The sequence below is a fragment of the Symsagittifera roscoffensis genome, chromosome 7 (genome assembly GCF_963678635.1).
Source record: "Symsagittifera roscoffensis chromosome 7, txSymRosc1.1, whole genome shotgun sequence".
Lineage (NCBI taxonomy): Eukaryota > Metazoa > Xenacoelomorpha > Acoela > Convolutidae > Symsagittifera > Symsagittifera roscoffensis.
Genome location: NC_087068.1, coordinates 33,157,274 through 33,175,995, shown reverse-complemented (window position 1 = coordinate 33,175,995; position 18,722 = coordinate 33,157,274). Strand labels below are relative to the sequence as shown.

Below are 18,722 nucleotides of genomic sequence, written 5' to 3'. Positions count from 1 at the left end.
CAAAATAAGAGATTGTAATCGATTACTACAAACCCGCATCCTGTTTCAAGCGTTATTAATTTATTTTATTACAATTTTAGTACAAATCTTACTAAAGTTGAGAAACAATCGGTTTCAATCAATTAATAATCGATAATAATCTCTCTTTTTATAATCAAATTATAAATAATTATAATCCATTATAATCGATTATAATCGATTATTTATTCGTCTGTTTTTCGAAACAATTATAATCGATAGAAATTGATTATAATTCAATAATTTTTTCTAAAGTTTCTAGTTTTTTAGTTTTGCACAAGTTTCCACTATAATCGATTACAATTGATCATAATACTTTTTGTTTGTCCATTTTTTCTTCGAATTTGCATCTAAATTGCTTATACTTTATGCTTTTTTTAGACATTGGTTCGTATGAAAAATGACAAAAATATTTTTAAAGTTTTCCAATTAATTCAAATTGATAAGTTTATTGATAAGTCGATAAGTTGATATGTCGATTATTTATTGCTCTAATTATAGTCTCTTGTTCTTGTTTTGTGATGCATATTTTAAGCTTTTTCAAACACCAAAAATTTATAGCAAATTGATTTAGTCTCATGATTGAATCGGAAGATTTATTTTGCATCTACCGCGGGAACCTTTCCACTCATGTGAAAGTATCTCTATGAAACTTTTGTTTCGTGGTAAAACTTTGTGAGCTGATGAACCAAAATGTTCAAGAGATCTCTCTTTTAGAGATTTTTTTATTGACTGAAAAATAATAACCCATAAGATATAATTCGAATATAGTTTTGAATTGACAAAATTTCGGCAAAATAAGAGATTGTAATCGATTAGTACAAACCCGCAACCTGTTTCAAGCGCTAATAATCGATTTTTTTACGATTTTAGTACCAGTTTTACTACAATTGAGAAACAATCGGTTTTAATCAATTAATAATTGATAATAATCTCTCTTTTTATAATCAAATTTTATTTAAATATATTCCATTACATTCGATTATAACCGATTATTTATTTGTCTATTTTTCGATACAATTATAATCGATTGAAATTGATTATAATCACTTATTTTTTTCTAAAATTTTTAGTTTTATAGTTTTGCACAAGATTCCACTATAATCGATTATAATTGATCATAATACCTTTTGTTTGTCCATTTTTTCTTCGAATTTGCATCTAAATTGCTTATACTTTATGCCTTTGTAGACATTGGTTCATATGAAAAATGACAAAAATAATTTTAAAGTTTTCCAATTAATTCAAATTGATAAGTTTATTGATAAGTCGATAAGTTGATATGTCGATTATTTATTGCTCTAATTATATTCTCTTGTTCTTGTTTTGTGATGCATATTTTAAGCTTTTTCAAACACCAAAAATAATAGCAAATTGATTTAGTCTCATGATTGAATCGGAAGATTTATTTTGCATCTACCGCGGGAACCTTTCCACTCATGTGAAAGTATCTCTATGAAACTTTTGTTTCGTGGTAAAACTTTGTGAGCTGATGAACCAAAATGTGCAAGAGATCTCTCTTTTAGAGATTTTTTTATTGACTGAAAAATAATAACCCATAAGATATAATTCGAATATAGTTTTGAATTGACAAAATTTCGGCAAAATAAGAGATTGTAATCGATTAGTACAAACCCGCATCCTGTTTCAAGCGTTAATAATCGATTTTATTACGATTTCAGTACCAGTTTGACTACAATTGAGAAACAATCGGTTTTAATCAATTAATAATTGATAATAATCTCTCTTTTTATAATCAAATTTTATTTAATTATATTCCATTACATTCGATTATAACCGATTATTTATTTGTCTATTTTTCGATACAATTATAATCGATTGAAATTGATTATAATCCTTTATTTTTTTCTAAAATTTTTAGTTTTATAGTTTTGCACAAGATTCCACTATAATCGATTATAATTGATCATAATACCTTTTGTTTGTCCATTTTTTCTTCGAATTTGCATCTAAATTGCTTATACTTTATGCCTTTGTAGACATTGGTTCATATGAAAAATGACAAAAATAATTTTAAAGTTTTCCAATTAATTCAAATTGATAAGTTTATTGATAAGTCGATAAGTTGATATGTCGATTATTTATTGCTCTAATTATATTCTCTTGTTCTTGTTTTGTGATGCATATTTTAAGCTTTTTCAAACACCAAAAATTAATAGCAAATTGATTTAGTCTCATGATTGAATCGTAAGATTTATTTTTCATCTACCGCGGGAACCTTTCCACTCAAGTGAAAGTATCTTTTTGAAACTTTTGTTTCGTGGTAAAACTTTGTGTTCTGATTAAACAAAATGTTCAAGAGATCTCTCTTTTAGAGATTTTTTTAAGGACAGAAAAATAATAACCCATAAGATATAATTCGTACATAGTTTTGAATTGACAAAATTTCGGCAAAATAAGAGATTGTAATCGATTACTACAAACCCGCATCCTGTTTCAAGCGTTATTAATTGATTTTATTACAATTTTAGTACAAATCTTACTAAAATTGAGAAGATAATATCAATTAATATCAATTAATATCAATTAATAATCGATAATAATAATCTCTCTTTTTATAATCAAATTATAATTAATTATAATCCATTATAATCGATTATAATCGATTATTTATTCGTTTATTTTTCGATACAATTATAATCGATTGAAATTGATTATAATTCAATGATTTTTTCTAAAATTTCTAGTTTTATAGTTTTGCACAAGATTCCACTATAATCGATTACAATTGATCATAATACTTTTTGTTTGTCCATTTTTTCTTCGAATTTGCATCTAAATTGCTTATACTTTATGCTTTTTTTAGACATTGGTTCGTATGAAAAATAACAAAATTTTTTTAAAAGTTTTCCAATTAATTCAAATTGATAAGTTTATTGAGAAGTCGATAAGTTGATATGTCGATTATTTATTGCTCTAATTATAGTCTCTTGTTCTTGTTTTGTGATGCATATTTTAAGCTTTTTCAAACACCAAAAATTAATAGCAAATTGATTTAGTCTCATGATTGAATCGGAAGATTTATTTTGCATCTACCGCGGGAACCTTTCCACTCATGTGAAAGTATCTCTATGAAACTTTTGTTTCGTGGTAAAACTTTGTGTTCTGATTAAACAAAATGTTCAAGAGATCTCTCTTTTAGAGATTTTTTTAAGGACAGAAAAATAATAACCCATAAGATATAATTCGTACATAGTTTTGAATTGACAAAATTTCGGCAAAATAAGAGATTGTAATCGATTACTACAAACCCGCATCCTGTTTCAAGCGTTATTAATTGATTTTATTACAATTTTAGTACAAATCTTACTAAAATTGAGAAACAATCGATTTCAATCAATTAATAATCGATAATAATAATCTCTCTTTTTATAATCAAATTATAATTAATTATAATCCATTATAATCGATTATAATCGATTATTTATTCGTTTATTTTTCGATACAATTATAATCGATTGAAATTGATTATAATTCAATGATTCTTTCTAAAATTTCTAGTTTTATAGTTTTGCACAAGATTCCACTATAATCGATTACAATTGATCATAATACTTTTTGTTTGTCCATTTTTTCTTCGAATTTGCATCTAAATTGCTTATACTTTATGCTTTTTTTAGACATTGGTTCGTATGAAAAATGACAATTTTTTTTTTAAAGTTTTCCAATTAATTCAAATTGATAAGTTTATTGAGAAGTCGATAAGTTGATATGTCGATTATTTATTGCTCTAATTATAGTCTCTTGTTCTTGTTTTGTGATGCATATTTTAAGCTTTTTCAAACACCAAAAGTTATCAGCAAATTGATTTAGTCTCATGATTGAATCGGAAGATTTATTTTTCATCTACCGCGGGAACCTTTCCACTCATGTGAAAGTATCTTTTTGAAACTTTTGTTTCGTGGTAAAACTCTGTGTTCTGATTAACCAAAGTGTTCAAGAGATTTTTTTAATGACAGAAAAATAATAACCCATAAGATATAATTCGTATATAGTTTTGAATTGACAAAATTTTGGCAAAATAAGAGATTGTAATCGATTGCTACAAACCCGCATCAAGCGTTAATAATTGCTTTTATTACAATTTTAGTACTAATCTTACTAAAGTTGAGACACAATCGGTTTCAATCAATTAATAATCGATAATAATCTCTCTTTTTATAATCAAATTATAATTAATTATAATCCATTATAATCGATTATAGTCGATTATTTATTCGTCTGTTTTTCGATACAATCATAATCGATTGAAATTGATTATAATTCTATAATTTTTTCTAAAATTTCTAGTTTTATAGTTTTGCACAAGATTCCACTACAATCGATTACAATTGATCATAATACTTTTTGTTTGTCCATTTTTTCTTCAAATTTGCATCTAAATTGCTTATACTTTATGCTTTTTTTAGACATTGGTTCGTATGAAAAATGACAAAATTATTTTTAAAGTTTTCCAATTAATTCAAATTGATAAGTTTATTGATAAGTCGATAAGTTGATATGTCGATTATTTATTGCTCTAATTATAGTCTCTTGTTCTTGTTTTGTGATGCATATTTTAAGCTTTTTCAAACACCAAAAATTAATAGCAAATTGATTTAGTCTCATGATTGAATCGGAAGATTTATTTTGCATCTACCGCGGGAACCTTTCCACTCATGGGAAAGTATCTCTATGAAACTTTTGTTTCGTGGTAAAACTTTGTGAGCTGATGAACCAAAATGTTCAAGAGATCTCTCTTTTAGAGATTTTTTTATTGACTGAAAAATAATAACCCATAAGATATAATTCGAATATAGTTTTGAATTGACAAAATTTCGGCAAAATAAGAGATTGTAATCAATTAGTACAAACCCGCATCCTGTTTCAAGCGTTAATAATTGCTTTTATTACAATTTTAGTACTAATCTTACTAAAGTTGAGACACAATCGGTTTCAATCAATTAATAGACGATAATAATCTCTCTTTTTATAATCAAATTATAATTAATTATAATCCATTATAATCGATTATAGTCGATTATTTATTCGTCTGTTTTTCGATACAATCATAATCGATTGAAATTGATTATAATTCTATAATTTTTTCTAAAATTTCTAGTTTTATAGTTTTGCACAAGATTCTACTACAATCGATTACAATTGATCATAATATTTTTTTTTGTCCATTTTTCTTCAAATTTGCATCTAAATTGCTTATACTTTATGCTTTTTTTAGACATTGGTTCGTATGAAAAATGACAAAATTATTTTTAAAGTTTTCCAATTAATTCAAATTGATAAGTTTATTGATAAGTCGATAAGTTGATATGTCGATTATTTATTGCTCTAATTATAGTCTCTTGTTCTTGTTTTGTGATGCATATTTTAAGCTTTTTCAAACACCAAAAATTAATAGCAAATTGATTTAGTCTCATGATTGAATCGGAAGATTTATTTTGCATCTACCGCGGGAACCTTTCCACTCATGTGAAAGTATCTCTATGAAACTTTTGTTTCGTGGTAAAACTTTGTGAGCTGATGAACCAAAATGTTCAAGAGATCTCTCTTTTAGAGATTTTTTTATGGACTGAAAAATAATAACCCATAAGATATAATTCGAATATAGTTTTGAATTGACAAAATTTCGGCAAAATAAGAGATTGTAATCAATTAGTACAAACCCGCATCCTGTTTCAAGCGTTAATAATCGATTTTATTACGATTTCAGTACCAGTTTTACTACAATTGAGAAACAATCGGTTTTAATCAATTAATAATTGATAATAATCTCTCTTTATATAATCAAATTTTTTTTAATTATATTCCATTACATTCGATTATAACCGATTATTTATTTGTCTATTTTTCGATACAATTATAATCAATTGAAATTGATTATAATCCCTTATTTTTTTTCTAAAATTTTTAGTTTTATAGTTTTGCACAAGATTCCATTATAATCGATTATAATTGATCATAATACCTTTTGTTTGTCCATTTTTTCTTCGAATTTGCATCTAAATTGCTTATATTTTATGCCTTTGTAGACATTGGTTCATATGAAAAATGACAAAAATAATTTCAAAGTTTTCCAATTAACTCAAATTGATAAGTTTATTGATAAGTCGATAAGTTGATATGTCGATTATTTATTGCTCTAATTATAGTCTCTTTTTCTTGTTTTGTGATGCATATTTTAAGCTTTTTCAAACACCAAAAATTATCAGCAAATTGATTTAGTCTCATGATTGAATCGTAAGATTTATTTTTCATCTACCGCGGGAACCTTTCCACTCAAGTGAAAGTATCTTTTTGAAACTTTTGTTTCGTGGTAAAACTTTCTGTTCTGATTAAACAAAATGTTCAAGAGATCTCTCTTTTAGAGATTTTTTAATGACAGAAAAATCATAACCCATAGGATATAATTCGTATATAGTTTTGAATTGACAAAATTTCGGCAAAATAAGAGATTGTAATTGATTACTACAAACCCGCATCCTGTTTCAAGCGTTATTAATTGATTTTATTACAATTTTAGTACAAATCTTACTAAAATTGAGAAACAATCGGTTTCAATCAATTAATAATCGATAATAATCTCTCTTTTTATCATCAAATTATAATTAATTATAATCCAATATAATCGATTATAATCGATTATTTATTCGTTTATTTTTCGATACACTTATAATCGATTGAAATTGATTATATTTCATTAATTTTTTCTAAAATTTCTAGTTTTATAGTTTTGCACAAGATTCCACTATAATCGATTACAATTGATCATAATACTTTTTGTTTGTCCATTTTTTCTTCGAATTTGCATCTAAATTGCTTATACTTTATGTTTTTTTTAGACATTGGTTCGTATGAAAAATGACAAAAATATTTTTAAAGTTTTCCAATTAATTCAAATTGATAAGTTTATTGATAAGTCGTTAAGTTGATATGTCGACTATTTATTGCTCTAATTATAGTCTCTTGTTCTTGTTTTGTGACGCATATTTTAAGCTTTTTCAAACACCAAAAAAAATATCAGCAAACTGATTTAGTCTCATGATTGAATAGGAAGATTTTTTTTTTTTTCATCTACCGCGGGAACCTTTCCACTCATGTGAAACTATCTTTTTGAAACTTTTGTTTCGTGGTAAAACTTTGTGTTCTGATTAACCAAAGTTTTCAAGAGATCTCTCTTTTAGAGATTTTTTTAATGACAGAAAAATAATATCCCATAAGATATAATTCGTATATAGTTTTGAATTGACAAAATTTCGGCAAAATAAGAGATTGTAATCGATTACTACAAACCCGCATCCTGTTTCAAGCGTTATTAATTGATTTTATTACAATTTTAGTACAAATCTTACTAAAGTTGAGAAACAATCGGTTTCAATCAATTAATAATCGATAATAATCTCTCTTTTTATAATCAAATTATAATTAATTTTAATCCATTATAATCGATTATAGTCGATTATTTTTTCGTCTATTTTTCGATACAATTATAATCGATTGAAATTGATTATAATTCATTAATTTTTTCTAAAATTTCTAGTTTTATAGTTTTGCACAAGATTCCACTATAATCGATTACAATTGATCATAATACTTTTTATTTGTCCATTTTTTCTTCGAATTTGCATCTAAATTGCTTATACTTTATGCTTTTTTTAGACATTGGTTCGTATGAAAAATGACAAAATTATTTTTAAAGTTTTCCAATTAATTCAAATTGATAAGTTTATTGATAAGTCGATAAGTTGATATGTCGATTATTTATTGCTCTAATTATAGTCTCTTGTTCTTGTTTTGTGATGCATATTTTAAGCTTTTTCAAATACCAAAATATATCAGCAAAATGATTTAGTCTCATGATTGAATCGGAAGATCTATTTTTCATCTATCGCGGTAACCTTTCCACTCAAGTGAAATTATCTTTTTGAAACTTTTGTTTCGTGGTAAAACTTTGTGTTCTGATTAACCAAAATGTTCAAGAGATCTCTCTTTTAGAGATTTTTTTAATGACAGAAAAATAATAACCCATAAGATATAATTCGTATATAGTTTTGAATTGACAAAATTTCGGCAAAATAAGAGATTGTAATCGATTGTTACAAACCCGTATCCTGTTTCAAGCGTTAATAATCGTTTTATTACAATTTTATTACAAATTTTACTAAAGTTGAGAAACAATCGGTTTCAATCAATTAATAATCAATCATAATCTCTCTTTTTACAATCAAATAATAATTAATTATAATCCATTATAATCGATTATAATCGATTACTTATTCGTCTATTTTTCGATACAATTATATCGATTGAAATTGATTTTAGTCCAGTATTTTTTTCTAAATTTTCTAGTTTTATAGTTTCGCACAAAATTCCACTATATTCGAGAGATCCAAAATGTTCAGAAGATCTCTCTCTTGGAGAGTTTTTTTTATTGACAGAAAAATAATAACTCATAAGATATAATTCGTATATAGTTTTGAATTGACAAAAATTCAATAAAATAGGAAATTAAAATCAATTTAATTGATTAAAATTATTTATTTATTGGTCTATTTTTTGATAAAATTATAATCGACTATAATTGGTTATAATCCATTATTTTTTGAAAAAAATTCTTGTTTTTTAGTTTTATAGTTTTGCACAAAAATCCATTATAATCGATTATAATTGATTATAATATCTACAGTTTCAACTTTTTTTCATCGAAGTTGCATCTAAATTGCTTATATTTTCTGCTTCTTGTAGACGTTGGTTCCTATGAAAAATATATATATATATTTTTTAAGTTTTCCAATTGATTCAAATTGATAAGTTTTTTGATAAGTCGAAAAATTGATATGTCGATTATTTATTGGTCTTATTATAGTCTCTTGTTCTTGTTTTGTGATGCATATTTTAATCTTTTTTAAACACCAAAAATTATCAGCAAATTGATTTAGTTTCATGATTGAATCGGAAGATTTGCCTTTCATCTACGGCGGGAACCTTTCCACTCAAGTAAAGGATTTCTATGAAACTTTTGTTTTGTGGTAAAGTTTTGTGTTCTGACGAACCAAAATGTTCAAGAGATCTCTCACTTAGAGATTTTCTTATTGACTCAAAAATAACCCATAAGATATATTTCGAAAATAGTTTTGAATTGAAAAAAATTCGGCAAAATAAGAAATTATTATCAATTTAATCGATTATTATCGATTATTTATTTATTTTTTTTTCGATACATTTATAATCGATAATAATTGATTGTAATCCTTTATTTTCATTAAAATTTCTAGTTATTTAGTTTTGCAGAAGAATCCATTATAATCAATTATAAACTCTCTTTTCATTATCAAATTATATCATTATAACCCATTATAATCGATTATAATCGATTATTCATTCGTCTACTTTTCGATACAATTATATCCGGTTATAATTGATTATGACCCATTATTTTTATTAAAATTTCAAATTTTTTTAGTTTGCACAAAAATTCCTTATAGTCGATTATAATTGATTACAATCCCTTTTGTTTGCCCATTTTTTCTTCGAAGTTGTATCTAAATTGCTTATTTTTTTATGCTTTTTGTAGACGTTGGTTCTTATGAAAAATGAGAAAAACAGTTTTAAAGTTTTCCAATTAATTTAAATTGATAAATTTTTTTTCATATCTTCCCCTTTAGAATTTTTTTGTGATGCATATTTTAAGTTGTTTTAAACAGCAAAACATCAGCAAATAGATATAGTTTCTTGATTGAATCGGGAGCTTTGTTTTTCATCTACGGCGGGAACCTTTCCACTCATGTGAAAGGATCTCTATGAAGTTTTGTTGCGTGGTAAAATTGTGTGTTCTGACAAACCAAAATGTTCAAGAGATCTCTCTGTTAGAGATCTTCTTATTGACACAAAAATAATCCATAAGATATAATTCGAATATAGTTTCAAAATGAAAAAAAATTCGGCAAAATAAGAAATTATAATCAAGTTAATCGATTATAATCGATTATTTATTTTTCTATTTTTCGATACAATTATAATCGATTATAATTGATTGTAATCCATTATTTTCATTAAAATTCGTGTTCTTTAGTTTTGCTTAAAAATCCATTATAATTGATTATAATTAATCATAAACCATTTTGCCTGACCATTTTTTCTTCGAAGTTGCACCTATATTGCTTATATTTTATGCTTTTTGTAGACGTTGGTTCCTATGAAAAATGAGAAATTTTTTTTTAAAGTTTTCCAAATAATACAATTTGGTAAGTTTTTTTTCCGTTTCTTCCCCACTAGAGTTGTTTCGTGATGCATATTTTAAGCTTTTTTAAACACCAATACATCAGCAATTTGATTTAATTTCATGATTGAAACGGAATTTTTTATTTTTCATCTAATGCGTGAACCTTTCCACTCATGTGAAATGATATCTATGAAACTTTTGTTTCGTAGTAAAACTTTGTGTTCAGATGAACCAAAGTGCTCAAGAGATCTCTTTCCTAGAGATTTTCTTATTGACAGAAAAAACTAACCCATAAGATACAATACGAATATAAGTTTGAATTGACAAAATTTCGGCAAAATAAACAATTATAATCAATTTAATTGAATATAATCGATTATTTTTTTTCTCTTTTTCGATACAATTATAATCGATTATATTTGATAGTAATCCATTATTTTTACTATATTTTCTAGTTCTTTAGTTTTGCAAAAAAATCAATTTTAGTCGATTATAATTGATTGTAATTCTTTTTGTTTGTCCATTTTTTCTTCGAAGTTGTATTTAACTTGCTTATATTTTATGCTTTTTGTGACATTGGTTCCTTTGAAAAACAAGAAATTATTATTGAAGTTCTCCAATTAATTCAAATTGATGAGTCTTTTTTCATATCTTTCCCCATTAGAGTTGTTTTGTGATGCATATTTTAAGATTTTTTACACGCCAAAACATCAGCAAATCGATTTAGTTTCACGATTGAATCGGAAGAATTATTTTTCATCTACGGCGGGAACCTTTCCACTCATGTGAAAGGATCTATATGAAACTTTTTTTCGTGGTAAAATTTTGTGTTCAGATGAACCAAAGTGTTCAAAAGCTCTCTCTTTTAGAGATTTACTTATTGACACAAAAATAATAACCCATAAGGTTTAATTCGAATATAGATTTGAATTGACAATATTTCGGCAAAAAAAGAGATTAAAAACGACTATAATCGATTATAATCAATTATTTATTCGTCTGTTTTTCGATACAATTATAATTGACTGTAATTGATTATGATCCATTATTTTTATTAAAATTTCTAGTTCTTTAGTTTTGCAAAAAAATCAATTTTAGTCGATTATAATTGATTGTAATTCTTTTTGTTTGTCCATTTTTTCTTCGAAGTTGTATTTAACTTGCTTATATTTTATGCTTTTTGTGACACTGGTTCCTTTGAAAAACAAGAAATTATTATTGAAGTTCTCCAATTAATTCAAATTGATGAGTCTTTTTTCATATCTTTCCCCATTAGAGTTGTTTTGTGATGCATATTTTAAGATTTTTTACACGCCAAAACATCAGCAAATCGATTTAGTTTCACGATTGAATCGGAAGAATTATTTTTCATCTACGGCGGGAACCTTTCCACTCATGTGAAAGGATCTATATGAAACTTTTTTTCGTGGTAAAATTTTGTGTTCAGATGAACCAAAGTGTTCAAAAGCTCTCTCTTTTAGAGATTTACTTATTGACACAAAAATAATAACCCATAAGGTTTAATTCGAATATAGATTTGAATTGACAATATTTCGGCAAAAAAAGAGATTAAAAACGACTATAATCGATTATAATCAATTATTTATTCGTCTGTTTTTCGATACAATTATAATTGACTGTAATTGATTATGATCCATTATTTTTATTAAAATTTCTAGTTCTTTAGTTTTGCAAAAAAATCAATTTTAGTCGATTATAATTGATTGTAATTCTTTTTGTTTGTCCTTTTTTTCATCGAAGTTGTATCTAAATTGCTTATTTTATTATGCTTTTTGTAGACGTTGGTTCTTATGAAAAATGAGAAAAACATTTTTAAAGTTTTCCAATTAATTAAATTGAAAAATTTTTTTCATATCTTCCCCTATAGAATTTTTGTGATGCATATTTTAAGTTGTTTTAAACAGCAAAACATCAGTAAATTGATATAGTTTCTTGATTGAATCGGGAGATTTGTTTTTCATCTACGGCGGGAACCTTTCCACTCATTTGAAAGGATCTGTATGAAACTTTTGTTTCGCGGTAAAACTTTGTGTTCAGATGAACCAAAGTGTTCAAGAGATCTCTCTTTTAGAGATTTTCTTATTGACACAAAAATAATAACCCATGAGATATAATTCGAACATAGTTTTGAATTGACAAAATTTCGGCAAAATAAGAGATTATAATCGATTATAATCAATTATAATTAATTTTAAGGGTTTTTTGTAAGAACTATAATCACTTATAATCAATTATAAGAAATTATAATCTCTTGAAATTATATCACAGTTTTAATCAATTGTAAATCCTTTAAACAGCTAATTTTGGTAATTTTAGTCAATTATAATTGTCAAAAAATCATCATAATAATCCGTTATAATCGATTACTTACGCCTAAACTTGGATGCAGGAAACTATATACTTTTACAGGAGTACCTTCATAATCGTTGAAAAATTAACTCGGCCAAATTAATCGTCAAACTTAAATCATGTACAGACTGTGCTCGTTTTTTGATAGACAAAAAAAAATGTGCTTCAAGGAAAAAGTTCAATGAAGAGTTTGAACTGATTTGAAAACTGCTAAATTAGTTTTCAAATATGAAATAAAACTTAACTTCTTGATAAATTGATTGCTTGAGAATTACAAATTAAAGCAAATATCACTCAAGCAATTGCATTCTATTGAGATACAATTTTTGTTCTTATAAAAAATTTAAGATATGGGTGAGCTTCCAACTTGTTCCGACGCGTTCTAATTTGGCCACTAATTTTGACCAGTTTGATTTGCTGATGACTTTATTTTTTTTTTGTTTTTTTACACAATACTCATTACAAATGGAGCAAAAATTTTGACTAAAAACTTCTGTTGCCAATTTGTCAAAGAGATGATATAAATTTCAAGAAAAGAATGGCCTATGGTGTTTTGTTTTGAAGGGTAGCAAAAGAAAGCGTATAAGCGCACAGTGTAGACTTTAATAGGACTGATAGTCAAGGATTTTTCAAAAATTGCAATTCTGGTCAAACTCGCAAATAATATGCGCGGACCTTCTACCCGGGTCGAGGTGCTCATCTTACTCTACCCTGGCCGAGGCGCTCGTTTCGAGTTTCGAAGTCGAGCACATGTCAGTGCTCGACCAAAAAACATATAGTCAAGACAGGTGTTTGGGTCGAGCACAAGTTCGAATCATACACGTAACAAGCTCGAAACAGTTCGAGCACAAGTTTGCACGGTGGAACCATACCTTGCTCACGGTCGAAACATATCAATTGTCTTGTGGTAATTTACAGTCAAACAGAACATTTTCTTTCAAATATCAACTTGTTTTTTTAAATATTTTTGACTCAAACTGCAAACCAGTATTCCAAAAGATGAAAAAAGTTAGCTCGGAAATAGTTTATCTTCACAAAGCATTTTAAAGTGCAATTAAGTCTAATAATTTTTTTCTGATAAAAAAACATCATATCATTGTACCCCAAAATGATATTGTTTGAAGGTCGAACCATGCCCGAATTCGGTCGAGAACGGTCGAAAAATATCTTGCTTGGATCGAGCATGGTCGAGCACATTTGTGTTGGTCGAGCACTGTCGAAACATACCTAATTTCGGTGGAGCAAGTCCGAAACGTATAATATTTTAGTCGAGACTGTCGAACCATACGGATTTTAGGTTGAGACGGTCGAAACATTAAGTGAGCACCTTGTGCGGGTAGGTTTGTTATCACGTGTAACAAGGACAAATCTAAATTAAAGTGAATCACACCCAAGTGACTTTTTGATTGAACTATTAAATCGAAAATTTTTTAGACACCTTGAATGCCGCTCTGCTTTAAACAGCTATTATTTATCTTGACAGTTATATGAAAGTCGTACGTAACCAACACACTACGGTGAGAGGTGGTGAAGTGGTTATGTCTCCGCCTCTCAATCGAAACGTCGGATGATCGAGGCCCACCATGCTCTGTTCTCGTTGCTTGAGAAAAGTCGGGTGCAACATTAACCAGTCCAGAAAAATAACCAAAAAATCTCTGCATGTAGTTTTTAAGCAGGGGCACAACAGACAGCGGCGGCTCGCCGTCGTGAGCTGCAGAGCTCCTATGTTGGTCATTTCCCTCGTGGATAAATGGTCTTAGAAATAAAGACTGATATGAATCATTTGGGGCATTTAGAAAAAACAACAGTTAGAGTTCTATCTAAGTTTCAGTCAATTTACTTGAATTTTTCTATCTTAAAGTGAGAACGGTCTGTGTTTACATCATCAAAAAAGTATCTATATGACAAACACTCTTTTTGGTTTAATGGTGTTCAATCTGTTTCACAAATACATATGATCCCATTCAATTAAATACTGATTTAAAGTTATACAAACTTATTAGAAAAACTTTTTTTGAAGTGTTTCTGAGACAAAAACATCAAAAGAAAAAATTGAGTATCATACAATTCTCAAATGGAAATTGTATGATAAGCATTTTTTTTGTATCAAATTGTATGATAAGCAGTTTTTTGTATGGAGGTCAATCTGGGGATGCTGCGATAATTTTTTCGGCCTATGGTGTCTTGAAAAGTTTTCATAGTAGGTAGAAATTTCAATTTCATTGAAAAAATGCTGAATTTGAAAAAATGCAGGTCATTCCATTCCCGTGTATCGTTATTTATTTTCATTATGGAAGAATGCTAGTCATACAATTCTAATATGTGAGAACTGTATGACTAGCATTTTCTCATAGAAGAATTGTATGAGAATTGTATGACTAGGATTTTTGGTGTATGGATTTATATTTCTGAAGATCCGTGTTTATTTCTGGATTAAAATGATAGTTTTGTTAACAGTTCTTTTTAAGAATTATATGGGGTTTGGGTGCCTGCTTTGCTTATTCTATTTGGCCTGCTCTTATTGAACTTACAGGTCGACGGCCGAAAAAAGAGCTACATGACAACGTGTCTTCGTAATAGGTTGCGGATTGTCGAAATGTCACCGCATATTCCCTTTCTGCTCGGAGCTTACTGCGGTAACTGCAGTGTTGCTGGTGATCTCTCGCTGAGCTTCCGCGGGAATCCATAGGCGCCGAGTATTGTGACGTAACCTGGCCACTAGAGTGCAATATCTACTGTATCTGTAATAATTCCAAAAGTGATTTGTATCAAATCTGTTTCAGGTCGCAAAGAGGATAAGAAGTGATTTGAACAATATGCATTAATGAACTTTCACTCACTGCGAACTATATGGCAGAGTAAAACGAAGGGTTCTTCTATATCTCTGAGAAAATATGGCAGATTGCATCTATTCTTCTGAGACTAGTCACGCGAAGCAATTTGAGCCTTGTTTGATAAACATGCCATATTTCGACTTTCGAAAGGCTTTGTTTGTAAATGATGTAATAATGGTACAATGGTCACTCGGTTTCTGTTGACAACCAATGACCCTCCTTATTTATAAAGGTCAAGTTGCACCATGTCGACACCATAACTTATATACCGTCAAACCCTCAATGGCCCTGTTCGATAGAAGAAGACCTTGAAGCCTAGACTTTTGAGCAACCTGTTTGCAAGCACCGCGTGGAAATTGTGAATTAAGTTTATTTCTAGTTTCTTGTTCTATTGAAGTTCATACTGAATTCCACGAGGCGTTAAATTGGTACGTGATTTCCTGGGTTGTTTCTTGTTGAAATAAACCACACTGGAGTGGAAAATTAGAAACATGTAGACTTAGAGTTCTGTAAAAGTAGTTGGTCATTCATTTCCTTTCAACTCTTTGATTTCACCAGGCCAAAATTTGATCTTGAACAGACAGTGAAATCAATTTGTGCTGAATCTGACAAATAAAGATTTCGCATTGGAAAACAAACTCAATGCAAAAAGATTCAACTTATGTGCTGTGCTGATAAGGTATGCAAAACGAAAAGCAAAACCACATGGATGCATAATTGATGAAACAAGGATATGAAAAATAGACTTCAGGCGTTTATGTTTGTTTATTCTTTCTTATCGTGGAAAAAGCTGCCTGCATTATGGATTAATTGGGAATTTCATGCAAAAATTTTAGTCATGAAATTGGAAATTGCGCGCAAATGGAATGGCATCAGTGAGCTATAATATTGCCAATGGTACCACTCTAACATGGTGTGCACGGCTGAGTTTCTCCATAACTAATCAGAAGGAGAAGGAATTAGTCTTTCAGCTACCACATTATCTTTTGCGTCTTTTTTTCATGCTCTGCTTCAAAATGCAAAATGGTCGAGCCAGGAAGTCATAGTTCGGCCCAAATTAATGATCGCACTGGTCCTATGGACGAACTGAAAGTTGAAACACCAAAACACGCAAATATATGTTGGGTCGAACTTGGTAGAAAAAGAGGCGTTTTTGTAGATAAAATATCAGTTAATTTGGCTCAGCAAAAGTACATAATAATGGTTTAAAAAATTTGACCCTTCACACTGTAAAGACAAAATGAGTAAAAAACTATATACTATTTCATACTTTAAAACACTTCCGTTATATGTTCGTTTTCGAGCAAGATACAGGATTGTCGAAATGGACAATTGGGCAAAAAGGCCGGCTTTAGCAATCTTTAATATTATTGTTTATGTACATAATGCGGAGATGGCGTGTTGATCTGCGCACTTAATGAGTTATGACCGATGTGGTTAACTCATAGAGTAATTTCGGATAGGGTACACCGTCTGCTCGTCACGCTATCTTATTTTCGGCCGGACAGATTCGTGCTACTTCTTAGTCTAATACCGATCCTAATCTTACTCTTATACTATCTAGTCTCAGGGTGTTTAACTAGTCTCTGCTAGGCTCAATAGATCTAGAGTATACTGGCTTATTGCAACTGCTGAAGTTCTCTTGGAGAGGCAACTAAGTTCTAAGTTAAATTCAAATCTCTCTGGTGCTGAAATTACAAGTAATTTCAGCACTTACAAATAAGTGGGTTGTTAGTTAGATGGATTATGATTGGTTAATATTAAATATTTTACAGTGGTAAAATATCCAATTTATCCAATTATAAAATGTAGTTTAGATCAGGTTCCATTAAGTTATTGCGACTTCAGGCAAGCTTATTTAAAAAAATGATATATAGATGTGATGTGTTTACATATTCATTTTTTGAAATTTCATTACATCTATAAGTATTGCAGGGTATCTATAGATATGCAAAAAAAAATTGCGGAACTTACTCCTATGAATGGTCAAACCAAAGAATGTCGATCAAAAAATCAGAGACTCATGGTCATAAGTTTATCATTAGATTCGATGACAGTTTCGAGGCAATGCTAGTTTTATTGCTTCAAAATGTATAAACTTACCCGAGTCATTGCCCGTCAAGTTGGTGCGATATGTTTTTCTTCCATTTTCCTTTTCTATTAGAGACCGATTACCAGAATAAATAATTTTTTTCAACAGGAAACGTATGAAAACAGTAATAGCCTTTGGGTCTAGAATGGATTTTGCACGCAAAAGGAAAACAAGTGAAATTACCAACTAACTATGCGCTTCATCGTTGTTTCTTTTTTCAATATTAGGGCAAAAATGTAAATCAGACCTTTGAAGGATAGTTGTATAAATACAACACATTAACACGGTATGCGACGGGTGTGGGGCTAAAACGGCATCACAGTAGACTATGGCTAAGAAACAGTACATCGATTTAAGCAGGGAGGTAAGAATGATAATAGCAGTATTTTTGTCCATCGGCACAGGAAAAAGTGCAACATACCTTCCTGTATTTAAAGCCTCTACACATCAATCTTCATAATGAGAAGCGGTCGGAAAAAATCGATCGGCTTTTTTCGATTAACATGACTGCGCGAAAAAAGATGCTATGCATTGTGCAGACTAAAACAGCTCTGCCAGGTTTGATAGTGGATGTGATGTTGGCTATATATATTAAATCGCATAAAAAATCCTCTGAATTGAAAGGCTACGACAAACAAGACTGCTTGTATCAGGGGCGGATTTGTGGCTTGGGGGATTAGACCGCAGGGATTCGAACCCCTGCGGACCCAAAGGGTTTCCCCCTTTGTATTATTTGAGATATCCATTTTTGGCTGACCTGACCCCCTTACGTTTTTCTAAAGGCGCCTTTTGCGCTAATATATACTAAGTTTTGAGGGGAGTGCGCTTTTTTGGCCTGTTTTTTTTTCAAAATTTTGCGTACGGCGCAGAAGTTTTGGCCAAAACACGGTCTTTTTAGTGCTTTGGGAGAGCTCGGAAAAACATTTTGGCCTAACTAAAAAAGAAAGTCGACAAAATTTTCGAAGAATTTTTGAAAATCCGTCCCTCGAAAAAACCCTAGATCCGCCCCTGCTTGCATTATGTTATTATGGTATCTATCTAAAGCTCGATCCAAAATCTCTTTGCAATTTTTCTACAAAAAGGTCAAAACTTCAATAGTTCCTAAGCTCAACATTTAGCAAGTTATTTCCCTGCAATTTTTTTTAAACGATCGTGGATTGAAATTTTA

The 18,722-nt window shown here is 29.0% G+C and overlaps 1 protein-coding gene across 3 annotated transcripts in view; it reads right to left on the bottom strand.

The window, feature by feature from the left end:
• Positions 1-17,844, bottom strand: part of LOC134851210 (uncharacterized) — a 31,392-nt gene extending 13,548 nt beyond the window's left edge. For 2 of the 3 annotated variants that reach the window (XM_063867193.1, XM_063867192.1), the window contains exon 1: positions 15,160-16,178. In XM_063867193.1, the coding sequence (XP_063723263.1) occupies positions 15,160-15,315 (156 nt within the window). In that variant the 5' untranslated portion in view covers positions 15,316-16,178. Of the gene's footprint in view, positions 1-15,159; positions 16,179-17,565 lie in introns of those variants that run through there. The other variant, XM_063867194.1, reaches the window with a different exon arrangement.
• Between the last annotated feature and the right edge of the window lie 878 nt (positions 17,845-18,722).